General features: G+C 32.0%; 3 protein-coding genes across 3 annotated transcripts; all 3 read right to left on the bottom strand.

The window, feature by feature from the left end:
* Positions 1-69: 69 nt before the first annotated feature.
* On the bottom strand, positions 70-3,578 carry LOC107487136 (plastidal glycolate/glycerate translocator 1, chloroplastic). Its single transcript, XM_016107731.3, has 7 exons — positions 2,851-3,578; positions 1,968-2,229; positions 1,694-1,809; positions 1,360-1,469; positions 1,059-1,236; positions 828-957; positions 70-444 (listed from the first exon to the last, which is right to left on the bottom strand). The coding sequence occupies exons 1-7, from the start codon at positions 3,272-3,274 to the stop codon at positions 279-281; spliced, it is 1,386 nt and encodes a 461-aa protein (XP_015963217.1). The 5' UTR covers positions 3,275-3,578; the 3' UTR covers positions 70-278.
* A 3,318-nt stretch (positions 3,579-6,896) lies between these two features.
* LOC107487138 (4-coumarate--CoA ligase-like 6) lies at positions 6,897-10,418 on the bottom strand. Its single transcript, XM_016107735.3, has 6 exons — positions 9,211-10,418; positions 8,759-8,948; positions 8,379-8,524; positions 7,874-7,941; positions 7,574-7,676; positions 6,897-7,476 (listed from the first exon to the last, which is right to left on the bottom strand). Exons 1-6 carry the CDS (start codon positions 10,270-10,272, stop codon positions 7,363-7,365), a joined length of 1,683 nt encoding a protein of 560 aa, XP_015963221.1. The 5' UTR covers positions 10,273-10,418; the 3' UTR covers positions 6,897-7,362.
* Positions 10,419-14,126: 3,708 nt separating this feature from the next.
* LOC107487137 (CSC1-like protein At1g32090) lies at positions 14,127-20,341 on the bottom strand. The gene is made up of 11 exons (XM_016107734.3): positions 19,630-20,341; positions 18,539-18,691; positions 18,319-18,454; positions 18,128-18,229; positions 17,875-17,997; positions 17,696-17,776; positions 17,236-17,576; positions 16,741-16,986; positions 16,194-16,518; positions 15,814-16,047; positions 14,127-14,989 (listed from the first exon to the last, which is right to left on the bottom strand). Exons 1-11 carry the CDS (start codon positions 19,941-19,943, stop codon positions 14,651-14,653), a joined length of 2,394 nt encoding a protein of 797 aa, XP_015963220.1. The 5' UTR covers positions 19,944-20,341; the 3' UTR covers positions 14,127-14,650.
* Positions 20,342-20,668: the final 327 nt, after the last annotated feature.

Raw genomic sequence — 20,668 nt, 5'->3', positions numbered from 1 at the left:
ATGTTAAAAAAAGTTATTCAATTAAGGATTACTGCTATCTATAAATTACAAATTTAGAGACAAATATCATTTTATTGATTTTGTTCCATAAATTGAGTCACAAGGATATATATACATATATATGTTAACTAACTTTTATTTTTCCAAACATGACTAAATACACAAGACAAATTAATGATCAACACATAATATCGCTCAGCACATTTGTTCCCAATAAAAGATATGACATTGTAAGGAATAAGCACAAGAAGTTCCAAGTATGATCCATGATCTAAGTGCTAACTATTCCAGCCAGAGCCAGCAATTGCAAGCAAACTTTGTCTTGCTGCTGGAATTGTGCAAAATAAAGATCCAAAAATGCCAGTCAAAGCATAAGCAATGGCACTAAACGGGAGCGCCTCCGGTTCCTCTGCTGATAACGCCGCTGTCGCCAGCCCATGGGAACTGTACACATTGTTTTCATTGCAAGCAACATAAGCATCTAAATTGTATTCGCTCGAATGCATAGTATTGTGTCCGATACACTACGATACGTAAAAATACAAATACGGAAATATCTATTAAATAGAAAATGTATATTCATACATGATATTGAATATATAGTTAGAATGAACAATCTTATATAAAAAAAATCTAAGGCAGCATAACTGAAGTATTTGTGCACCATATTAAGGTATATCATTGAAGAAGAATGTAGTTAGTCATTTGAATGGTGTATTTCTCGAATCATTAACAGTGTCATTGATCATTAACTTATTCAGGTCAATGAAGTTGCATAGATGCAGTTTCTTATTTCAACCGAATGATCTATGTATTGTGGAATTTACCTTGATGCAGCTGCTATTCCTCGAGCAATTGGATCATGAAGGCGGAGTATATTAAGCGCTGATTGCACGAAATTTGCTCCAATCAAACCAGTTGCAACAACCACAGCTGCTGTGAGAGCTAAATTGGCACCTGCAGATACCATGGACAAAATTTCAAAGCTGGAAATTGTTTACCTTTTTGCTTGAATAGAACAAATTAAGGCCAAGCAACTGTGTATACAGAAAATCTACCTTCGAAAAGTGACACAATGTTGAGTGCCAATGCGACCGTTATACATCTGGGTAGAATGGACACAGTTAATGATGGGTCTAATGCAACTAGACGTCCAACAATGGCAGTTGAGTACAATGAGAATAGTGTAGAGACAATGACAGAGGTGAAAATCTCAGCCGCGTGCCTTTTCATAAGCTGAATAAAATACATTAGAAAAACTATTAATTGATGGCTTCCTCATTTTTGCATATCAAAAAGAACATGCTGAAATGTTTTGTTGCATTATAGGATTTATTCAGTGAAAACCGAGATGGTCACCGTTCTTTGTTTGAACATAGAGAAAGCAAAGGAAAGAATAACAGGTCCTAAAAATTCCAAAAGAATGTCACCAGCTCCAGGATCAGATGATGACTCTGTAAGGTAAAATCCTGCAATATTGAAAGAAGAATAACAAATTCACAACATAACTAGTTCATTATGTAGTTTCAACTCAGCTAAACAAAAGAAAGCCATTTAAGGTATGTTTGGTTGAGGCGTAAAAATGGCCTGGAAGTTTTCGCGGATGAATTTATGTGAAGTTAAAAAGGGAACTCATCCATGGACCCTAAACCTTCAACCAAACATATCTGAATTGTCAAAATTTCAACTATACCTAGAGCAGCATCATACCCCTGCTTGGACAGCAAACCAAAAAGGTAAGCCACTAGATTGGGAAATATTAAGGAGAATATTACTGGATGGAAGATCATTTTCACCTTTGATGGCAATCTGGAAACAAAGTTGCAAAAGGGAAAAAAACAGTGGTTTATGTTGTAGACTGTAGAGTGCTAATAGCATTTTCTATAGGAACATCTCGCTTTCTTTGCCATATAATTTCATCAGACAAAGTCAACATATATATGCAGTAACGAAGAGGAATCATTTACCCGGAGCCAACAATGTAGCCTACTACTGTGGATGCAAGATAGAACAAAAAGCATGTTCTGGCACCTGTCCCAAGTGCTGTTGGGAAAAGCAATGCCATGATGAACGATACAAGGAAAACCGCAATCCATGACCACAATTCAATGGAGGAGAATGGAGGGGGCTTTTCCATAGGCTCAGGATCGATCATTTCGGTCTTCACAGCCTTTCTTACAGCTATAGCTGTAAAACCAGAAACAGAAAGTGTAGCCAGCCATCCTCCAACTGCACAGCATTAACAACTCTCACCATTACATAGTAAACAAAAACATCAATTACACAAACAAATCTACATGAAACCAGGAATTTTGGCTTTGGTCCAAACTGTGTTCTTTTCAATACTTATTTCACCCTACAACCATCCTTAATCCAATTAAAACCCCACACTTTCTCCCCCGATATAACCTTATTCTAACCATAACAAGAGTTTAACCAGTCAACCGAACGATACAAATGAAAGATTTCAATTGGAGCAGATTTTCTGATTTTAATAACCAGCTAAAATGCACTAAAGTACTAAACACTAGATTATGAAAACAGCATAGCAGTTTGCACTGAACCCAAAGAGTGACGTAATAGAGAATAAAGTATATGCTGAATGATCTTAGACCTTTAAGTCTTTATACATTTATAATTATTAATTACATTTATAATTTGTTGACAAATCCATCATTGAATTTTATAAATCCTGTGTGTATATAATGTTAAATTACGAATTGCAAGTATAAGTAAACACTAGATTATACTAACAAGTGATTCAGCATGAACCTTAATCTAAATTAACATCTATTAAAAAACTTATAAAAATAAATAAATAATCAAACTAAGAAAACATGCAAACGCTACCTATAATACAGCAAATTTTGATGGCAGAAGAAGCTGGAATTTCTCTAACAGAAATAGGTAGCACCACCAAGTAAGGAACATAGAACAAAGGTAACCATCTATTAATAAACATAACCCCAGGATCAAAGAAATTCAAGAAGGCCAAAGCTGCAAAGGGATTAACATAATCAAGCACCATCAAAACTGCGAATATGCAGAACATGACAAACAAGGCACTAGGGAACTCAAAGGAAGCTGCTTGGAACACTTTCTTGAAACAGAAATCAACACCGAGGAAGAGAACCAGTGGAACAAGCCAATTGAGCAGCCTAAGAACATGAAGACCCAAAGTTCGGATCAAAGGGGAAGAAGTGGAGGACCCAGTTGGGGGTTCAGCTTGTTTTGGCAAAAGTTGCTGCCTTTGGGTGTTTTCTGGGGTGCCCATTTGGAATTGAATGAGAAAGAGTTGATGGGTGTGGCTTATGTGAGCGAAAGGAGAGGGCTTTTGTGAGGTTTGGAAGAAACGAAGGCCATTGAATGAGAAAGAGAGAATGTCTCACTGAGAACATGTAAAAGGAGTAAATGAAAAATGATTGGTCACGGTGATAGATGGCAGCCATTGAAGGAAGGAGACGGGTGTTGAATGAAGTTTCGGCTATGAAAAACGAGTTACTACTGGCCATTATCATGTCATGTTGTATAAAGACAATAAATCCGTGGGACATACTCAGATGATGTTGATCTTAATTCGTACATAGCTGTGTTAGAGAGAGAGAGAGTTGTTTCAACTTTGTTGTCTCGAATTTAGATGCTTTCAAGTGAGAAAAATGAGTAAAGTGGTAAAGTAAAAATGAATTATTATTAATTTTATAATTTTTATAAAACATATGTATTATTATTTTAATTTAAAAATAATTAATTTTTTATTTTAATATTTTATCAATTTTTTATTTTAAAAATCCTTGATTCAATAAACTCACTTGTTCATTGGGTTAGAACTATAAAAGCCATGGTATTGGGGAGAGGGAACTCTAGCATAGGAAATTAATTACACCACTAATTTATTAGATATCCTTCAAATACTATATTCATATGTATTTTCGCAAGTAATATTGTTAAGTGTGATATTTTATTAATTAACTATAATTAAATTAGTCTAATATAATAAAAATTAGTTATAGCTAGTAATTACTTTTGTAAAGAATTTAAATAAAAAATCATATTTTAGTAAGTTATAAAATTTGCAAAAGGATTGTAAGTATACCATTGCAATTATTTTTTTTTTCTAAATAATTGTCCTAGATTAATAGTCAACCATTCAGGTTAACTCCTTAACACCTTTAATATAGATGGATAGAACCCATTGCAATATTTTGATGAGATCGTTATGTTGGATCATTCTTAGGAGTTCCTCGAGTTTGGAAAATTTTAAAGAATGATAATGATCAAACATTGTTAAAAATAATTAAATTATAAAATTATTAAGTTATTAATTTTATTGTATTGATTAATAATTTTGTTGTGTATAAATTTTATGATTGGGTCGAAAATTAAACAAGTCTAATATGATAATAATATTTAATTTTGAGCAAAAAAATGCTATATGATATGTGGCTGAATTATTATGTTAGTTGAGCCAAGAAATTGTTGTATAAATTTAAATTTAATCTTTGTTGCAAGACCAATAAAACTTGGTCCAAAATTAAAAGAGGGAAGAAAGCAAAAGTTGCTTGCCTTGCACAAATACCTACTCCCCTCTTTGAATGGAATTCAAGTTCATTTAAATGGACTTTATGGCATTGGTAATAGGAGAGAGTAATTTCAAAATTGATTTGATGGCTTTTATAGCTCTCACATGTTACTAAGCATGGGAATAGGAAATTAATTTTTTTTATGGCCAATTTTACTGTGCCTATGAATTTTTACGTAAATGTTGTCTAACTTATTTTTTGTAGTAAGTTTTGATTTTTTAAAAATTATTTATTTTTATATCTTTTAAATAAAATAATAACTTTTAACCCTTTTTAGTAAATAGACACCACATTATAGGTACTATAGCATTCACCTTTCTTTAATTTCATTCATCAATTCCATTGAAAGCTTTTTTACTCTCCTCTCTCTTTTCTCTCTAGTTTTCGATCACTTCACTGACAGAGAAGAAGTTTGAAGATGCAAGCTATCAGAGATAGAAGAATAGAAGTTATGAAGAAGCAAGCGGCCAAGGTGATAATGGCCCTTGCAAAAGGAAGATCTAAAGTATGGCGTGACTGAGATCTTTACCACTAAAGGTAAGATGTGGTAAGAAAGTCTCAAGATCTCCATACCTAGAAATGGAAGCAATCCATTTCGGTCAGAGAAAAAGATCTCTGTGGCATACTCGTCTCTACTTTTTGTTCATCCATCATAGAAGGTAACTACATAGAGGAGGAAGCAGAAGTGGAGCAGAAGGAGTTGTCAAGGATCAAGTGTTCATCAAGGGTCAGAAATCTTTCTTGGGGACCAAGTCAAGATGGAAGGCTCAGATTGATGAAGCTTGAAGAAAAGGGATGAGAGAGAGGTAATTGCATGCTGGTTTTAGCTTTCGGTTCCTTCTCTCTTCTATCTATCCGAACCGGTTTTGATGTTGAAGAAGAAGAAGTTAGCTCGGTTGAACCGTTTCAACCTTGAAAGCTTCCCCTTCTATAATAAAGGTGAACGACCAAGGGTTGGGACAAGGAGAGAAAGCACAGAGTTCTCATAACTACCCAAACTAATAGAAGTTCTTCTCCTTCAATGTTTTCTATTTTGTATTTTCTTTAAGTTTTGTCTGTCTTGAGTTCTCATGGTGAAAAAGGCAAACAATGAGGTTTGTAAAAAAAAACCAGTGAGTGAAAAAAGGCAGAGTGTACAAAATTAAAGAAAAGGCCATAGGTGTCTTAGAGGTCCTTTGTACATCTATGTGTTGTGTATCATGATTATGTGGGAATTCCTTTACAAGTTGAGTTAGCACTTAGCAGTTGAAAGTTTGGTAGGTGACTAAGTCAAGTTCAGAATTGGAGATAGATTCTAGACTTATCTCGGATAGGAAGGGTAGTTTCCAGAGAAGAATTGATGTCTGTAATCTGTTTGATTATAGTGAAATTCCATCATTGTTGTGATGAAGACTGGATGTAGGCTGCATTGCACTTAGCAACTGAATCAGGATACTTCTTGGTGTGATTCTCTCTCTCTCTTCTATTCCATTTCTGATTCTGTTGCATAGGAGACAAAATTGAAAAATATCTCCTGACTGGTTACGAGACAAAAAGAAAATGTCTCTTGACTAGTTACGAGACAAAAAGAAAAAAAAATCTCCTGAAGTTATCTCAAAAGGCAGAAAGTAACGCTCAGCAAAAAGGGACTAAAATTCAATCCCCCTTCTCTTAACCACTAATTACCATCAATTCCAATTTTTGAAATATCATTTTTTATTTAGATGTGTGGAGTTGCAACACGAATTCTAGGTGAAGAGGAAGAAGAGTAGAGTAAACGATTAAATGTCTCTAAAAGATTATTCGTTATCTAAATTGGTCTTCGAAATTTTTTTTGTGGATCAAATTCGTCTTTTAAAGATTTTAAATTAGTTATACTAATTATTCTGTTACTTCCATTGCTAACAGCATCAGAATTTATTAATGTGATACGTTAAATAACATCAGAGTATACATTTAATAGTTTTAATTGATTATTAACATAATTAGTTTATAAAATTAGATCAAATCAACCATAAATCGAGGGATCTCTTTATTAAATTTTAATTTGATCTAATTTTATAAAATTATTATGTTAATAGTTAATTAAGACTACTAGATGTATATTGTAGTATCACTTAACATGCCATATTTGTAAATTTTGACACCATCAATAAAGAAAATAATAGAAAGACTAACATGACTAATTTAAAATCTTTAAAAGACGAATTTAATTAAAAAATCTTTTAGAAATCAATTTAAAAAAAGAGTGATCTTTCAGAGACTAATTTCATCATTTATTCAAGAAGAGTATGCTCATTTATCTTGAAGGAAAAATAAGTCCCTTGCCAAAGAAAGTAATCATCAAAGTTCAAACTCAGCTATCTAACTTGAATGGTTATTACAAATAAGAGTGACGCCACAAACATCATATCTATTGGAAGCCACTAGTTGGCAAACATCCAATTATATGAATGCATGGTAACTAGCTGCTAATGATATGCGATGCAGCTTTATTCTCACATCTAAAAAATGTTAATTTCCAGTATTTGAATTGAATCTATTGACCACTTATTTCAAAGGATCCTTATTCAGATATGTACACAAATTCTTGGATTATCCTTCAAGAATTGATAAATTCATAGGTGATTATGTCATTTTTTTTTTCAATAGTGGTATGCATAATATGTGTAAAGCTCAAAAGCACCTAAGAATTTCTCAAAAAAAATTGGAAAAGAACCAAAACAGAATGGTTTCCATCAACATGAATAAAATTTGAGGATAAGCCACTGCTAAAAGAATTCCTTTTTTGTTTTGGGTTCTTTTAGAGTTTAGAAGTGGAGAAATTCCTAAGCTGCCTCCGAAGGATCTTCCCAGTTGGAGATCTTGGTATCCTTTTAATGAAGATCACTTTCCTAACCTTCTTGTATGGAGCAACCTGCAACAAAATAGTTAAAATTTGGGTAATGATTCAAGTATTTGTAAATGTGAATTCATATATAATAGAAATTATGTATGTGCTATGAAGGAAGAACCTGCTCAGCAACATAATCTATTATTTGCTTTGCAGAAATCATGCTTCCAACCTTCCTGACCACAAATGCTACTGGGATCTCCCCGGCTGCTTCGTCCATGGCACTGAAATGGAAATCGACGCAACACTCTGCGTTAGGCTTGATCGCCAAAAATGAACTTTGAAAAGTACCACCTTCTTATATGTATATACATCGAAACAAGTGTAAAAATTTCAATCATTTGAAACATACTGCTCAGGAACAATTGGAGAGAATACTTGCAATTTGTAAAAATCAGTATACACAAGTGTTCATGCTTACGCTGTAACTGCGACATCAACAACTTCCGGATGTGAGATTAACACAGCTTCTAAATCAGCAGGGGCAATCTGTTACATATCACATACCATGTATGAATATCTATAGTACAACAATTAATTTGATTAAAAAATAGTGGCAGCATAGAAAGAATTTCATAACTCATATCCATCCTTTGTGAATGAAGACTGTTATAGACAAAAGTTTTAGAAATATGCAACTACCTCCTATATTCTAATCCTTTATATAAAGAAAGCATCCAATGATTTATGACAAAGGTTGCAGATTGTATAGTTTGATGGTGGATTTTCTATTGAAATTTCCATCCAAAATCCCCCATTTATTTGTTGGTGTTCCTATTTGAGTTTTGACTACATTTTACGCCATTCTACCATACATTTGAAGACGAGAAGCTTCTGCAGTTTACCATGTGCATAAATAATTACTGATATTTTCTGCTGAAGGAAATATTGCTAAATATTTTATTGAACCGAGAATTTGATTATACCTGAAAGCCCTTGTATTTGATGATATCTTTCAAGCGGTCTGAAATATACAAATACCCATCCTGATCAAAATAAACAACATCGCCAGTATGCAGCCAACCATCTTTATCGATTGTTGACATCGTCGCTTCCTCATTATTCAAGTACCCTGGGAAATCCACGGGGAAAAAGATATCATATTTACAATTCACTGGAAGAATACTACACATAAAGTACATGCTATTGCCATATTGTGAGTAATATGTCCATGAAACTTAGATGGCATTTTCCCATTGAAGCAAACTAAAAGTTTATATATGGCAGAGTAATAAACAAGGTTAAAGCCTATTTAAAAGGTTAATACTTTACATTCTACATATATTTGGGAAACACAGATTTATACCTTTCATGATTGCAGGTCCTCTCAACCAAAGCTCACCACTGCTTCCCGGAGGCAAGAATTCACCGCTACTCCAGTCTACAACTCTTGCCTCCATGTTTGGAGCTAACAATCCTATTGACAAATAGTTGTGCAACTTTTCAGTATTGAAGCCACGTGTTCCTACCGCAGTCGACTCGGTCATTCCATAACCCTAAGATGAAACAATCTTACAATACATTCCTAAAATTTTGGAAAAGCAAAACTAACATAAATAAAAAGGGTGGTCCAGTATTTGCTATATTAGTAATGTGGAAAAGTAATGGCACAATAATAGTACTCAGTGTTTGCTATATTCAGCTCACAAATATGATCACAAAAGACAAAAATGAAATGCAGTAACTGAAGCAATTAGATACACGATAGCAGATAATTCACAATTCACATTCTTTTAAAAGTGTCACTATAAATAGTACCTGTATAAAATCAACATGAGGAAATGTTTCCACAAAGTCTTCAATAACACTTTCATTCAAAGGTGCTGCACCGCTGGAGACTTGCATCAAACTCTGCAAATTACTTCCATTAACACCCTTTCCTCTCCTTGTCAATGCTGTCAACATAGGCGGAACTACCGGGAAGTGTGTAACCTTAAACTTGTCAATTGCATTGATAACCTCATCAATGTCAAATTTCCTCATTACAATGACTGTGGAACCCAAAGACAGTAACCCCAAAGCGAAAAGCGAAAGACCATACACATGGAACATTGGAAGAACAGCTAGAAACACATTGTTCAAGCAAGAGTATTCATATTGAGAAGCTTCAAACCTCACAAAAAGCTCAATCATAGAAATAAGGTTCTTATGTGTTAGAACAACTCCTTTGCTCACCCCAGTGGTCCCTGAAGAATACAATATAGCAGCAGTGTCCTCCTGTCGAATCACTGGCCTCATCGAAAAACCAAATTCACCAGAAATCATGTTACTAAAACATGAGAAACAATCAAGCTTCAAACCCTCCTCATTTTCTGGCACAGCAACAATGGGAATTCCTAATGGTTCTAGTTTCTTGAAATTTTCAGGCACAGTGAAAGTAAAACTCACACCACAATCTTTGATTTGTTTATGTATCTCTGAGACACTACTTAGAGGGTTCAATGGTGCAACAACAGCACCTAAACACAGAACACCCAAGAACACAATGGGATAGTAAATGGAATTTGGAAGCAAAAGCAGAACCACATCACCTTGTGAAACACCCATTTTATGAAGACCATAGGCCATGGATTTGACAAAAGGTTGCAACTTTGAGTAAGAAACTGAAGACCCAGATGAGGAATCAACAAGGGCTGAAACCCCATTATGGCGGTGGGAAAAGACGAAGGAAACAAGGTCCGTAAAAGGGTCTTTGGGAAGCTCCAAAGAGAGGTGTTTGCTACGGTAAATTCCATTTTTTGGTGAATACCAATGAGGGTACGTGATGAGCGTGGTGCTTATTCTGTTATGTGGCATGTCAAAGTTCACATTTGCAGCCATTGGTTCAACTTCAAGAATAAGAAGAAGAATTGAAGAAGAAAGGAGAAAGAAAAGGGAAACTGGGAAAGAACCAAAAGGGGTTTTCTTTTTGGGCTTCCTTCGCTTTTGTTATGGTTTGAGTTCAATTGAGCGAATGTTTGAATGGCTTTGAGTGAATATTTATATGCAACTGTGAACTGTTTATGTAAGGAAACAGAGCAACGTGACAATGCAAAGCTTCAAGGACCACATACCCGCTTTGTGGAACTCAGATTTCATTTATTTATTGTGGTTCAAAAAGAAAATTATAAAATTGTTATTTTTAAAGGGGATGCTTCTCTAAAGACGTCTAAAACGTCTTTGTTGGACATATTAATAAATTGATTATTTTTAAATTTTTTAATAAATTAGAATAAAATTGATTTTTTTATAGCAATAATAATAAATCCAATTTTTTAGAAATTTGATTGTATTTTTAAATTTTTAGAGATTTAAATATCTGCAAAACAAAAAGTCAGAGATATATTTATCTTTTTATCAAAAAATTTAAAGATACTCGATTTAGATTGTGTAATTCGATCTGATCAAATCAGGTTTAATAATTATAATACAGACAATTGAGTTTATCATTGTTGATATAATAAACTGATTTTTCTGGTTTATTAAAAAATAAATTATTAACTGATTTAACAAAGATATCCAATAATAACATATAAATATATAAACATCTTTAAAAAAAAATATTTTTAGTATCTTTATTAAAGTAGTCTTCATTTTAAAATTATAATATTTGAAATTAATTATTCTCTCTTGCTTTTTATTGCTACTCAACCAACGACCTCTTTCCACAATAGCCAAACTCAAACCTTCAACACCATTCCCTTCACTCCAATTAGGCTAAATTACTTAAAGAAATCAAATAAGGGCAAAAAATATCAAATTATTCTAAATGAGAAAGAATAATATTTTTATTCTCTTATTTTTTTTATATAAATTGTTGTTTTTATACTAGTTTTCATAAATTGTCATAGTGAGTATAAATTGTGGGATAAAAGGTAATTTTAAACACAATAGAATAAAACATTTGAGAATCTCATAATTTATGACGTTCAAGGCCAAAATTTAGTAAAATTCCATAATTTATACAAAATTACAACAAATCAATATTTTTAAGTTTTAATAAATTAATAAAAAAAACATGTATAATAGTATTTATATATTTTTTTACAATTGCTTTAAAGACTTAAAATTCAGTATTACAAAACATGACAATGTTACCTTATTATAATTTACTTTTTTAATTCAAATAAAATTATTCAATTTAATTTATTATTTAAAAAAAATAACATGACATGATTATTTATAATTTTAATATTATTTCACTTATTTTTCTTTAAAAATATATTTTTTTATTCTGTAATAAGTGATAAGTTTATTTAAAAAAATAAAATGACTAAATGTTATAAAGTATAAATTTTTTATTTAATAATGACTTTTATAAAAAATCATATGAATGAAAAGTTATTATTTGTAATTTCAGTAGTATCACTTAATTATGTGTACATATATAAAATTTTCAATTCAAATTTAAAAGATAAAAAAATTATATTTTGTTTAAAAAAAGGCTAACACATTATGAGTACACCAAAAAGACTAATCCTAATATTCCAAAATTCAAACATGCATATATATAAATGTTAGGTGATCGATATTTTTTTGTTTTATCTTCCTTTTAAATCAACACTAGCCGGTGCTTCATCATGTATATATTAAATAGTTGAATAGTTGAACATAAAATTTACTTTAAATATCAAAATCCATGGTTTGTTGTAGTTCTGTATAAATCATGGGAATTTTTTAAGTTTTGGCCTTCAACTTCATAAATTATGAAATTCTCAAATATTTTATTCTATTTCATTTAAAATCATTCTTTATCTCACGATTTAGGTTCATCATGACGATTTATGCACTACATAATATATAAGCATGAATTGTTATATCGCACCAGCTTTTACATTTTGTTTAAGACGTTTACATGTGTCATAATATTATTAGATTTTTTTATTAAATCAATTAATAATTTATCTTTTAATAAATTATAATAAAATCGATTTATTATAGTAATGATAATAAACTCAATTATTCACACTATAATTATTAAACCCACTTTGATCCGGTTAATTTACACAATCTATCGATTATGTTTAAATTTTTTTATAAAAAAATAAATATATCTCTTTTTTTGTTTAAAAAGAACAAAAAATTATGATCTAACGGATTATGTAAATTGGTTCGTTCGATCGGATCTAATAACAATTGAGTTTATTGTTATTACTATAAAAAAATCGGTACTATTCTAGTTTATTAAAAAATTTAAAAGTAACGGATTCATTAATACGTCCAATAATAATGCGACACATAATATTTTTACAAAAAGACGTTTTATACATCTTTATGAGAGCATCTCTCTTTCTTTAAAACTAATATAGAGGCAATGATTACATCAAAGTGGAAAGATAAAAACGTTGTCCTTTTTTATTTAAGACAATTTAATAGCTTTTACTCTTATCTAAAATTCATACCTAAATTTTCGGCTCTTAGTTTTTAAATCAATTTATGAAGCTGGCACTCATATGTAGATCTTTGCATGTTAAGAATCGTTACATAATTTTATATATTTGTCTAAATTATTATTTATAAATTATTAATAATAAAACAGTAATTATTAATTATAAATAAATGGCAAATAAAAGTCAAATTTTTATAAGTAATGGAAATGTGATCATTGTATTTGATAAATTTCATTGCGTAAAAAAGTAATATTTATTTCTAAAACTTTCATATTTCCCAAAATGTTGTGGTAAAAAAATCAAGTCTTTTATCTATTTATTTAATGAATAAAAATAAGGTTTATTATATCTTTTCGTTAAAATAATATGGGAGCTACTTAGATAAAGATGTCAAAAAAAAATCTTTTTTTAAAGATGCTTTTTAAAAATTAAAAATTAACACATATAATCAATTAAATTGTGTTATTTTTATTGAAATTAGACCGGACAAATAAGTTTAGCCAAAAAATTAATAAATTAAATTTTGAACCGGTATAAATTAATATTTTTTATAAAAAATGACTACAATATCCCTATTATAAAAAAAAAGTTAAAATACCGGTAGTCAATTTTTTATATAACAATATTAATTTAGATCAATTCAAAATTTGTTTCATTATTTTTTGGTCAAATTAATTTATCTGGACTAATTTTAACAAAAGTAATACGATTTAATCTATTATATATGTTAAATTTTAATTATTAAAAAATATTTAAAAAAAAAGACGTTTTAGACATCTTTATAAAATGGCATCAAGACTTTTATAATTAAGAGAATATTTTAGTCTTTTATAATAAAATTTAATACTTTTTAAATCAATTAAACACTTTTAATATTAAAAAAACATTATAATCATTTAAAGTTAGTCCTAAATAGTGTAGTTTAGTCGTTTTAAAATCAACTTCGATTTTTTTTTCTTTCTAAGACAAATGAAATAACCTTAATCTTAAAAGAGTTATTTTAATATTTTAATATTTTAAAATTAACTAAATAAGTATTTTAACCTTCTAAAATAAGAATCAAATTTTTATTTTCTAATTCATTCAAACAACTTTAATTCAAAAAAAAAATATATTTTAGTTTTTTTTTAAATTACTCTTAAAAGAAGCATTTTAAATTTTAATCCTTTTAGAATTAACCAAATTGATCCTTTAATCTTTTAAAAATCTAATCCAATTTATTTACAGATAATGATTATAGGCAATGCACAACAGCAAGACTATTAAGTAGAAGTAAATACCAAAAAAAGAAAAAGTACAAAATGATTACTTTCTAGGCTTCAAACTATATTATCAAGTGAAATTCTGCCTACTTAAGCCACCACATATTTTGAAAAGAAATCATATCACTTACATAAGAACCAAAAAAACCATATAATTACAGTTGCAATGGTAAAACTTTAAATGGCAAAACACTAAAGGTAGCGTTTGTTTTGAGATATTAGGATAGAAACGGGAAAACTAAGACTCAGTATTATGTTTGTTGGTCTAGAGACTGGTACTAAAATTTCAGTCTATGTCTCTAAAATTTCAGTATTTCAGTACCTCCAAAAAGTAGAGATACAGGAGATTGAAATTTTCGGGGATGGAAATTGAAACTTTAATAACATTTTATACCTAAAATATCTCCATTTCAAATAATTAATTTCAACTTTAATTAATTTTGACTTTACCCTTTTGTGCAAATTAAATTAGAGCTTCTCTGTCTCTCAATCTCTTAGTCTCTATCTCTCTTCCAAACGCTACCTAAGTTAACCCAATACCAAAGTTCATATATATTGTTTCTGAGTTCAAGGTTCTACTTGATAGTGATAACCATAGTGGAGATGAGAGGGTTCATGGTAGTAATAACTAGGTGGTGAAGTTGGATAGTCATTATAATGAGGTGGAGAAGGTTCTTCAATATGATGATGATGATGATGATGGGATGCAGAAGGGGAGCTATGCTCACTCATCAATGGAGGACTAGCTGCACGAGTTTCATGTTTGTCTACTCTTACTTCAACCAACTCCTCTTCTTCAACCTCGAACGACCGGAAGATCGGATGCAAGTACGCGTCTGCTAGATATGCCTTGATGTTTAAGTCAGGTTCTGTGGATTTCTCTAACAAATCCTTTGACATTGCCTCCTGAATACATCATGAAATAGAAATCAGTTTCCAAATATAGGAAATCCAAGGCTTGTTCGGGTTCTGTTTTCATTTTCTATTTTCATCTTTAGTGTAGAACAGAAAACAGATGTTATCATTTTTTGTTTCTTTATTGGCAAAATCCTAAAAGGAAATAACATTAAGGATAGAGTACTAAATTGATCCCCCTACGTTTGGGACGTAATTCTGTTTTGGTCCTTAAGATTTAAAGTGTTCTGTTTGAATTAAAAAAAGTTTCATTTAGCTTCAATTTAGTTCCACCGGAGGTCAAAGATAAATAATTAATGAAATATTCTACATGACAGCAGTATAAGAATAGATTCGATAATCTAGAGAATAAGTACAAGCTCCAAAAGCACAAAATCAACTGTAGATGTATCAATACATTTATTTATCGTTTTTCTTATAATTAAAATGAAATATTTTCTATAAAACTAAAAAAAATGTTAAATACATGTATTGATGCATCCACGGTTGATTTTGTGCCTCTGGAGCTTGTACTTATTTTTTAAATTATCGACCTTGTTCTTATCCTGCTGTCATATAGGACATTTTGTTAATTATTTATCTTTGACCTCACGGTGGGACTAAATTGAAGCTAAATGAAACTTTTTTGGATTCAAATAGGACAGTTTAAACTTTAAAGACTAAAACAGAATTATGACCAAACGTAGGGACTAATTTAGTACTTTACCCTAACATTAAAAATGAAAAACCATTAGAATTCTTATCTATCTCCTAAGGTTTGTTATCCTTGACTAGTTGGCAAGTTGTAATATATTGGCCTATTGCATATATCATACCTCAAGTGGGTACTTCCTGAATGCAGGCTCGAATCGGCTCCGGCAGTAGACATGAAATACATATGTCAACGCCGGTAAGATAACGAGCAACGGGGTAGACTTAGCCGCCTTCTTGGTGCTAAGCAGACCCAACAGGAGGAGCTGTGATATTATCAAGCTTGCTATGATTCTGCTGTGAACATGGGGCCAAAATGCAGCAGCACTTTCATACTGTTGATTGTAGACATTGATTATCTGAATAATTAACATATAAACTTATACTCAGAAACTACACAAAGATGATGAATGAATTCTGAATCAATGCATTTGCATAGACACTCCAAAAACTAGGTGAATCTGAGCTTAAGATGTTATGAGATCATATTGATAGAGACACTGACCTGATGGCGGTAAACCAGATATGCAAAGGCAAAGAAGACGACGATGAAAGGGAGAAGGAGCGGCGTCACCACGGCATATACAATTCCAAGAAGGAAGTATAGTTGAAGACTTGGAATAGTCTCTGGAAAGTCGACACTCCCGGGGTCCATAGCCTTTCCTCTATCTCTGTCAGTTTTAACTAAGAACATGTTCTTGAGATGATAGATAACCAATGGCTTTAATCTTAGGATCTCACCAGCAATTCCAGCCCAGCCATCAACCATTATGTATGTCATAAAGAAGGTGGCCTTCATTGGAATCGAAACTCCGATGGTTCTAGGAATCCTGTTACCAATAAGTAGAAAAGACCAGTCACATTGAGTATTATGACTTCATTAAGACATATATATACTTTGAAAGTTGTTGAGGTTTGATATAATAGGTTGATAATAGAATGAAACATTATAAAAGGTTGCCTATTGAAAAATTGCCAAATATAGTATAAACATTGAAAAGAACATAGGAATCCAGAACAAACTCAAGTAACAATCAAGAAAGAAGTTATACTGTGTAGCTGACTGGTGAAGGAATGCATGCAGCTGCTCGAATGCAGTTCCGGTAATAATACTTCCCAGGAAAACATTTACTAGCATAAAATAATAATATTTCGATGCAGTCTTTCGCTCTAGCGTTGACAATGCAATATACCCCTCAATTTTCGACATGATCATCAGAACGGTGGGAAGAATGTATAAGAATATTTTAAGGGCTAGACCAGGGAGAAAACCTTGTAGAAATGACTTGATGAATTTCCTGCACAAAGCCAAAGAAAATTTTGTGAACCAAAGTAAGAAGCAAGTTATCTAAGAGAAATTTGTGTAGTGATTATAAAACAAGATAAGAAAAAGAATAGGCATTGGGAAGTAAGGAATAATAGCCAATTTCAATGCCTTCAAGGCATAGAGAGAACACTATATCTAGAATTCTGATCCATTTCAACAACTAAAATTAACAAATCAAAATCAAGGATGCAAAGGTGGTAATAGACTTAGGTCCACTTACAACTCTATCACAGTTCTGAGGAAAGGAGCAACTCTTTCAAGACCCTCCAAGTTTGCAAGGGATTGCACAAAGGCAATGGGAATCATGTAGAAGAATATTAAGGCAAATACCAAAGCTGTTATCACGAATTTTCGGATGGTCAAAGAAACAAATGGAATGGCCAGGTTTCGCCAATATACATCACGAGGCTCTGGAGCCCAATCAGTCAACCACAGAGTAGGATTTTTGCTTTGTTGGGTTTGAGCACAGACCGATGCTCCCCAACGCGAATCGAATGAAAGAAAAGCAACAGGCAAAACAGATTTTGAATCTTTTATAACTCTCTGGCGCTCTGATATCATCTGCAAAAGATGTAGCTCAATGAACACAAGCAAAATGCAAGTAGTCCTGAAAGGACTATGAAAGGAGGTATCAATGAACATTTAACATGCAAAGAAAATAGAATGAAAACATGAATTACCAATGTATCAAGGTCCTTAATTACTTGTTTGTAGTACTCAATAGCATCAACTTTCCGACCCAGAAGACCTAAAAAGCCGGTCTATAAATCGAGACAGGATAACAATATCAGATCAGGAATCAGAACAAATTTTCACAAAGTCACTAGACAAATTGCTCGAGTTCATATGAATCACATACATTGACAGTTGGTCTCTTCTTGTCAGGATGCCTATCAAACTTTAGCTGGTAATAGTCCAGCCAATTTTGAAGTCTCTCTCTTCTTCTCACAAGCTTGGCAAATTTGTTTGCATTGTAGACCCCCTGGAAATTAAATGCAGAAAAATATGAATATGATGTTCTGGAAAGAAATGTTTTGCTCAATTAACTACATCATTGACATCATTGCTCATCAATTAACTTATAGAGTGAAGAATATAATGAGAATTATTACCTGGTGTCCAATATAATGATTAGGGTGGTTTGTTTGAAAGAAGCTATCCACCGTTTCAGATATCGAGTGGCCAGAAATATGAGGGATATTTCTGACAACTACCTGCAACAAGCATGAAAAACATGAATCTGTGAAATAGAGTTTCAAAGCAAATTAGGGAAGCGAAACCAGAACTAAGATATGCAACTCACTGTGAATTGCTCTACACGCCTGCGTTGTGAGGCGAAGAAAGCCAATCTCATTGATGCTACATTATCATACTCCTTGTAAAGCAGGAAACAAATCCATGCTGTGAACAGGTATTCTAATCCTATGTGAACGAAAAATCTGAAACAAACAAGTAACTGTATTAGTACTAAATCATAGTACCAGCAATATGTACTGTATCTGTAATTAAAACAGTAACCATACCTTGTGGATTTAGGAGGAACATTCGATATTGAGAGTTTATCAATGTTGCTCACTACCAATTCTTTTCGTAAGAAAAACAATGTCCCACTTGACACATTTACTGGAATCAAAATCAGGAGTGCCACCACAGTCACTGGAACAAAAATCTTTATGCTGCAAATATAAGAAAAAATAAACAAGATTGAGAATAAGCATGGCACAGTAGAATAATTTGAATAACAAAGTTAATTTAAAAATAAAAGTAGCTGCTTCTACTAATTTTCATGATGTGCAAAAAAGATACACTCCCTCTGCATATTGATAATTCATTTTCGGTGCAATTTATATCTATACAAACTAATTTAATATAAAACTGTGTGGAGTAACTAAATAATTCTGAAATTCCAAGGACTTTGTAAATATAATAAACAGAAAAAACCGCATGTGCAACCCACATAGACATAGGTAACTCAGAAAAGGTTCACATGGATAACACACACCCAAAAGCTAAAGCTTCCACGGAAAGGCTTAGAAAAAAGCCTGTAACTAAACAAAAGAAAGTTGAAAACCACACGGCACAACTCCGAATATCACTTATTAATCAAAATTATGCAATCCTCCAATACTCCATACCATAAGCATGAAAAACTAGAGATTGTTCTTCAACAAAGTTTCCAACATGATAACCATCAATTTCACAACAAACAAAATCACAATTTCCAGAATCACATGAGAGCAGATAAGTTTCCACGGCCCTTTTACTTCAAAAGAGAATATTAAAAGAAAAATGCAATGGACAATGCACCCAAAAGTGAGATAATATAAAATTCAAAGAGTGAACCAAAAAGATTAGAACTTTTCACAACCCATTATGAGTTTTGATGAAATAGCAGATAATAGTAGGACATAAACAACAATTCAGCAATATAAAAAAGAGAATTATCAATAAAGTTTGAAACTTCAAAACAACACAGGATAATGCACCAAGCTTTGGTTAGATAGCAACTGATAGTAGAAGACAAACAAGAAATAAACAATCTAGAAAGAGAATTACCAATAAAATTTGAAACTTTAAAGTAAAAGCAGAAAGCTACAAAAGGGAGAATGAATACCCAAGAGTATAGATTCTGAGAAAAGCAGCAGAGTCAAGACCAGCATGGGTAATGATCTCAGATTCACTCATCCTTAGAGCCTGTGGCATCCAATTGAGAAAAGTAAGGTAAGTTTTGAAATTGAGGTTCACAAATTTCCCAACAAAGTTTCTTGTTCCCCTTGGACTGCTCCTTCCACCACTGATATACCATTTCGGAAAATAAACTCTGTCATTGATGGGTTGAATTCTGAGAAGAGCAAAAGCCAGCAAGAATGCAAATGATGTGAGAATGTTTATGAGTGCTGAGACACCAATGTCAGCTAAGGTAGCCATTGCAGAAACCACAACATAAACACCAACAACAAGAGAATGAACGAAGCAACTAGAAGAACAGATAGAAAAGAAGATAACGATGCGTTGAGGAAGCAAACAAAGGACAGTGGTGGGAATAGAAGGTGAAGAAGGCAACGAATAATAACTGATTCTCGTTTAACTCACACTACAGCAGAAAAAGTGGGGTTCTTTGCTGTAAGTTTAGACTTTTAGTGACATAAAAAAAATTGAGTAAGGTCATTAAAAAATTGAAACTTTGGGGTTCCGTTTTGATTATTTTATTGAAAAAAAAAGGAATTGGGTGTTGGTTTATGATGAGTTAGAGTGCACTATCATCCTATAGCTAGTAGTTGAATATTTGCATGTTGCACATGGGAATGAGAAAGGACCTTTCGGGATTAGAGAGATAAAGGTGGCATAATAGCATTGTTGTGTTTTGGTGTTAACATAAGTATATGTTTTGTTTTTTTGTGTTGTGTCGTTTTGAGTTCCATGTGTCTCTTTTTCTGCCCTTGGATTCACATGACCTCCGTATAAGTACGAAGAGGCTATGTCATTTCATATATAACTCGTTCGTAATATAATAATAGTAGTTAAATATACGTATAGATTTTTTTTGTATCAAATTAAATTCACTTTAATACAAGAGTATATAATTAGTGGGTGGATTCACACAATTTTTAAAATTGTGTGGTTTATGTAATTGTCCCTTGGTGCATGCTAAT

This window comes from Arachis duranensis, chromosome 5, assembly GCF_000817695.3.
Source record: "Arachis duranensis cultivar V14167 chromosome 5, aradu.V14167.gnm2.J7QH, whole genome shotgun sequence".
Lineage (NCBI taxonomy): Eukaryota > Viridiplantae > Streptophyta > Magnoliopsida > Fabales > Fabaceae > Arachis > Arachis duranensis.
The sequence above is the reverse complement of the archived record's forward strand: the minus strand, read 5'-3'. Positions and strand labels throughout refer to the sequence as shown.

Coding starts and splice junctions, on each gene's coding strand:
- LOC107487136 (XM_016107731.3), bottom strand. CDS start 3,274: ATGGGCACCCCAGAAAACACCCAAAGGCAGCAACTTTTGCCAAAACAA. Junction 2,230..2,850: donor CAAAATTTGCTGTATTATAG/GTAGCGTTTGCA, acceptor AATGCTGTGCAG/TTGGAGGATGGCTGGCTACA. Junction 1,237..1,359: donor CTATGTTCAAACAAAGAACG/GTGACCATCTCG, acceptor TATTTTATTCAG/CTTATGAAAAGGCACGCGGC.
- LOC107487138 (XM_016107735.3), bottom strand. CDS start 10,272: ATGGCTGCAAATGTGAACTTTGACATGCCACATAACAGAATAAGCACC. Junction 8,949..9,210: donor CTCATGTTGATTTTATACAG/GTACTATTTATA, acceptor GTTTCATCTTAG/GGTTATGGAATGACCGAGTC. Junction 7,477..7,573: donor TAGATTATGTTGCTGAGCAG/GTTCTTCCTTCA, acceptor ATTTTGTTGCAG/GTTGCTCCATACAAGAAGGT.
- LOC107487137 (XM_016107734.3), bottom strand. CDS start 19,943: ATGGCTACCTTAGCTGACATTGGTGTCTCAGCACTCATAAACATTCTC. Junction 16,987..17,235: donor CTCAGAACTGTGATAGAGTT/GTAAGTGGACCT, acceptor GGCTTTGTGCAG/GAAATTCATCAAGTCATTTC. Junction 16,519..16,740: donor CTTCACCAGTCAGCTACACA/GTATAACTTCTT, acceptor TATTGGTAACAG/GATTCCTAGAACCATCGGAG.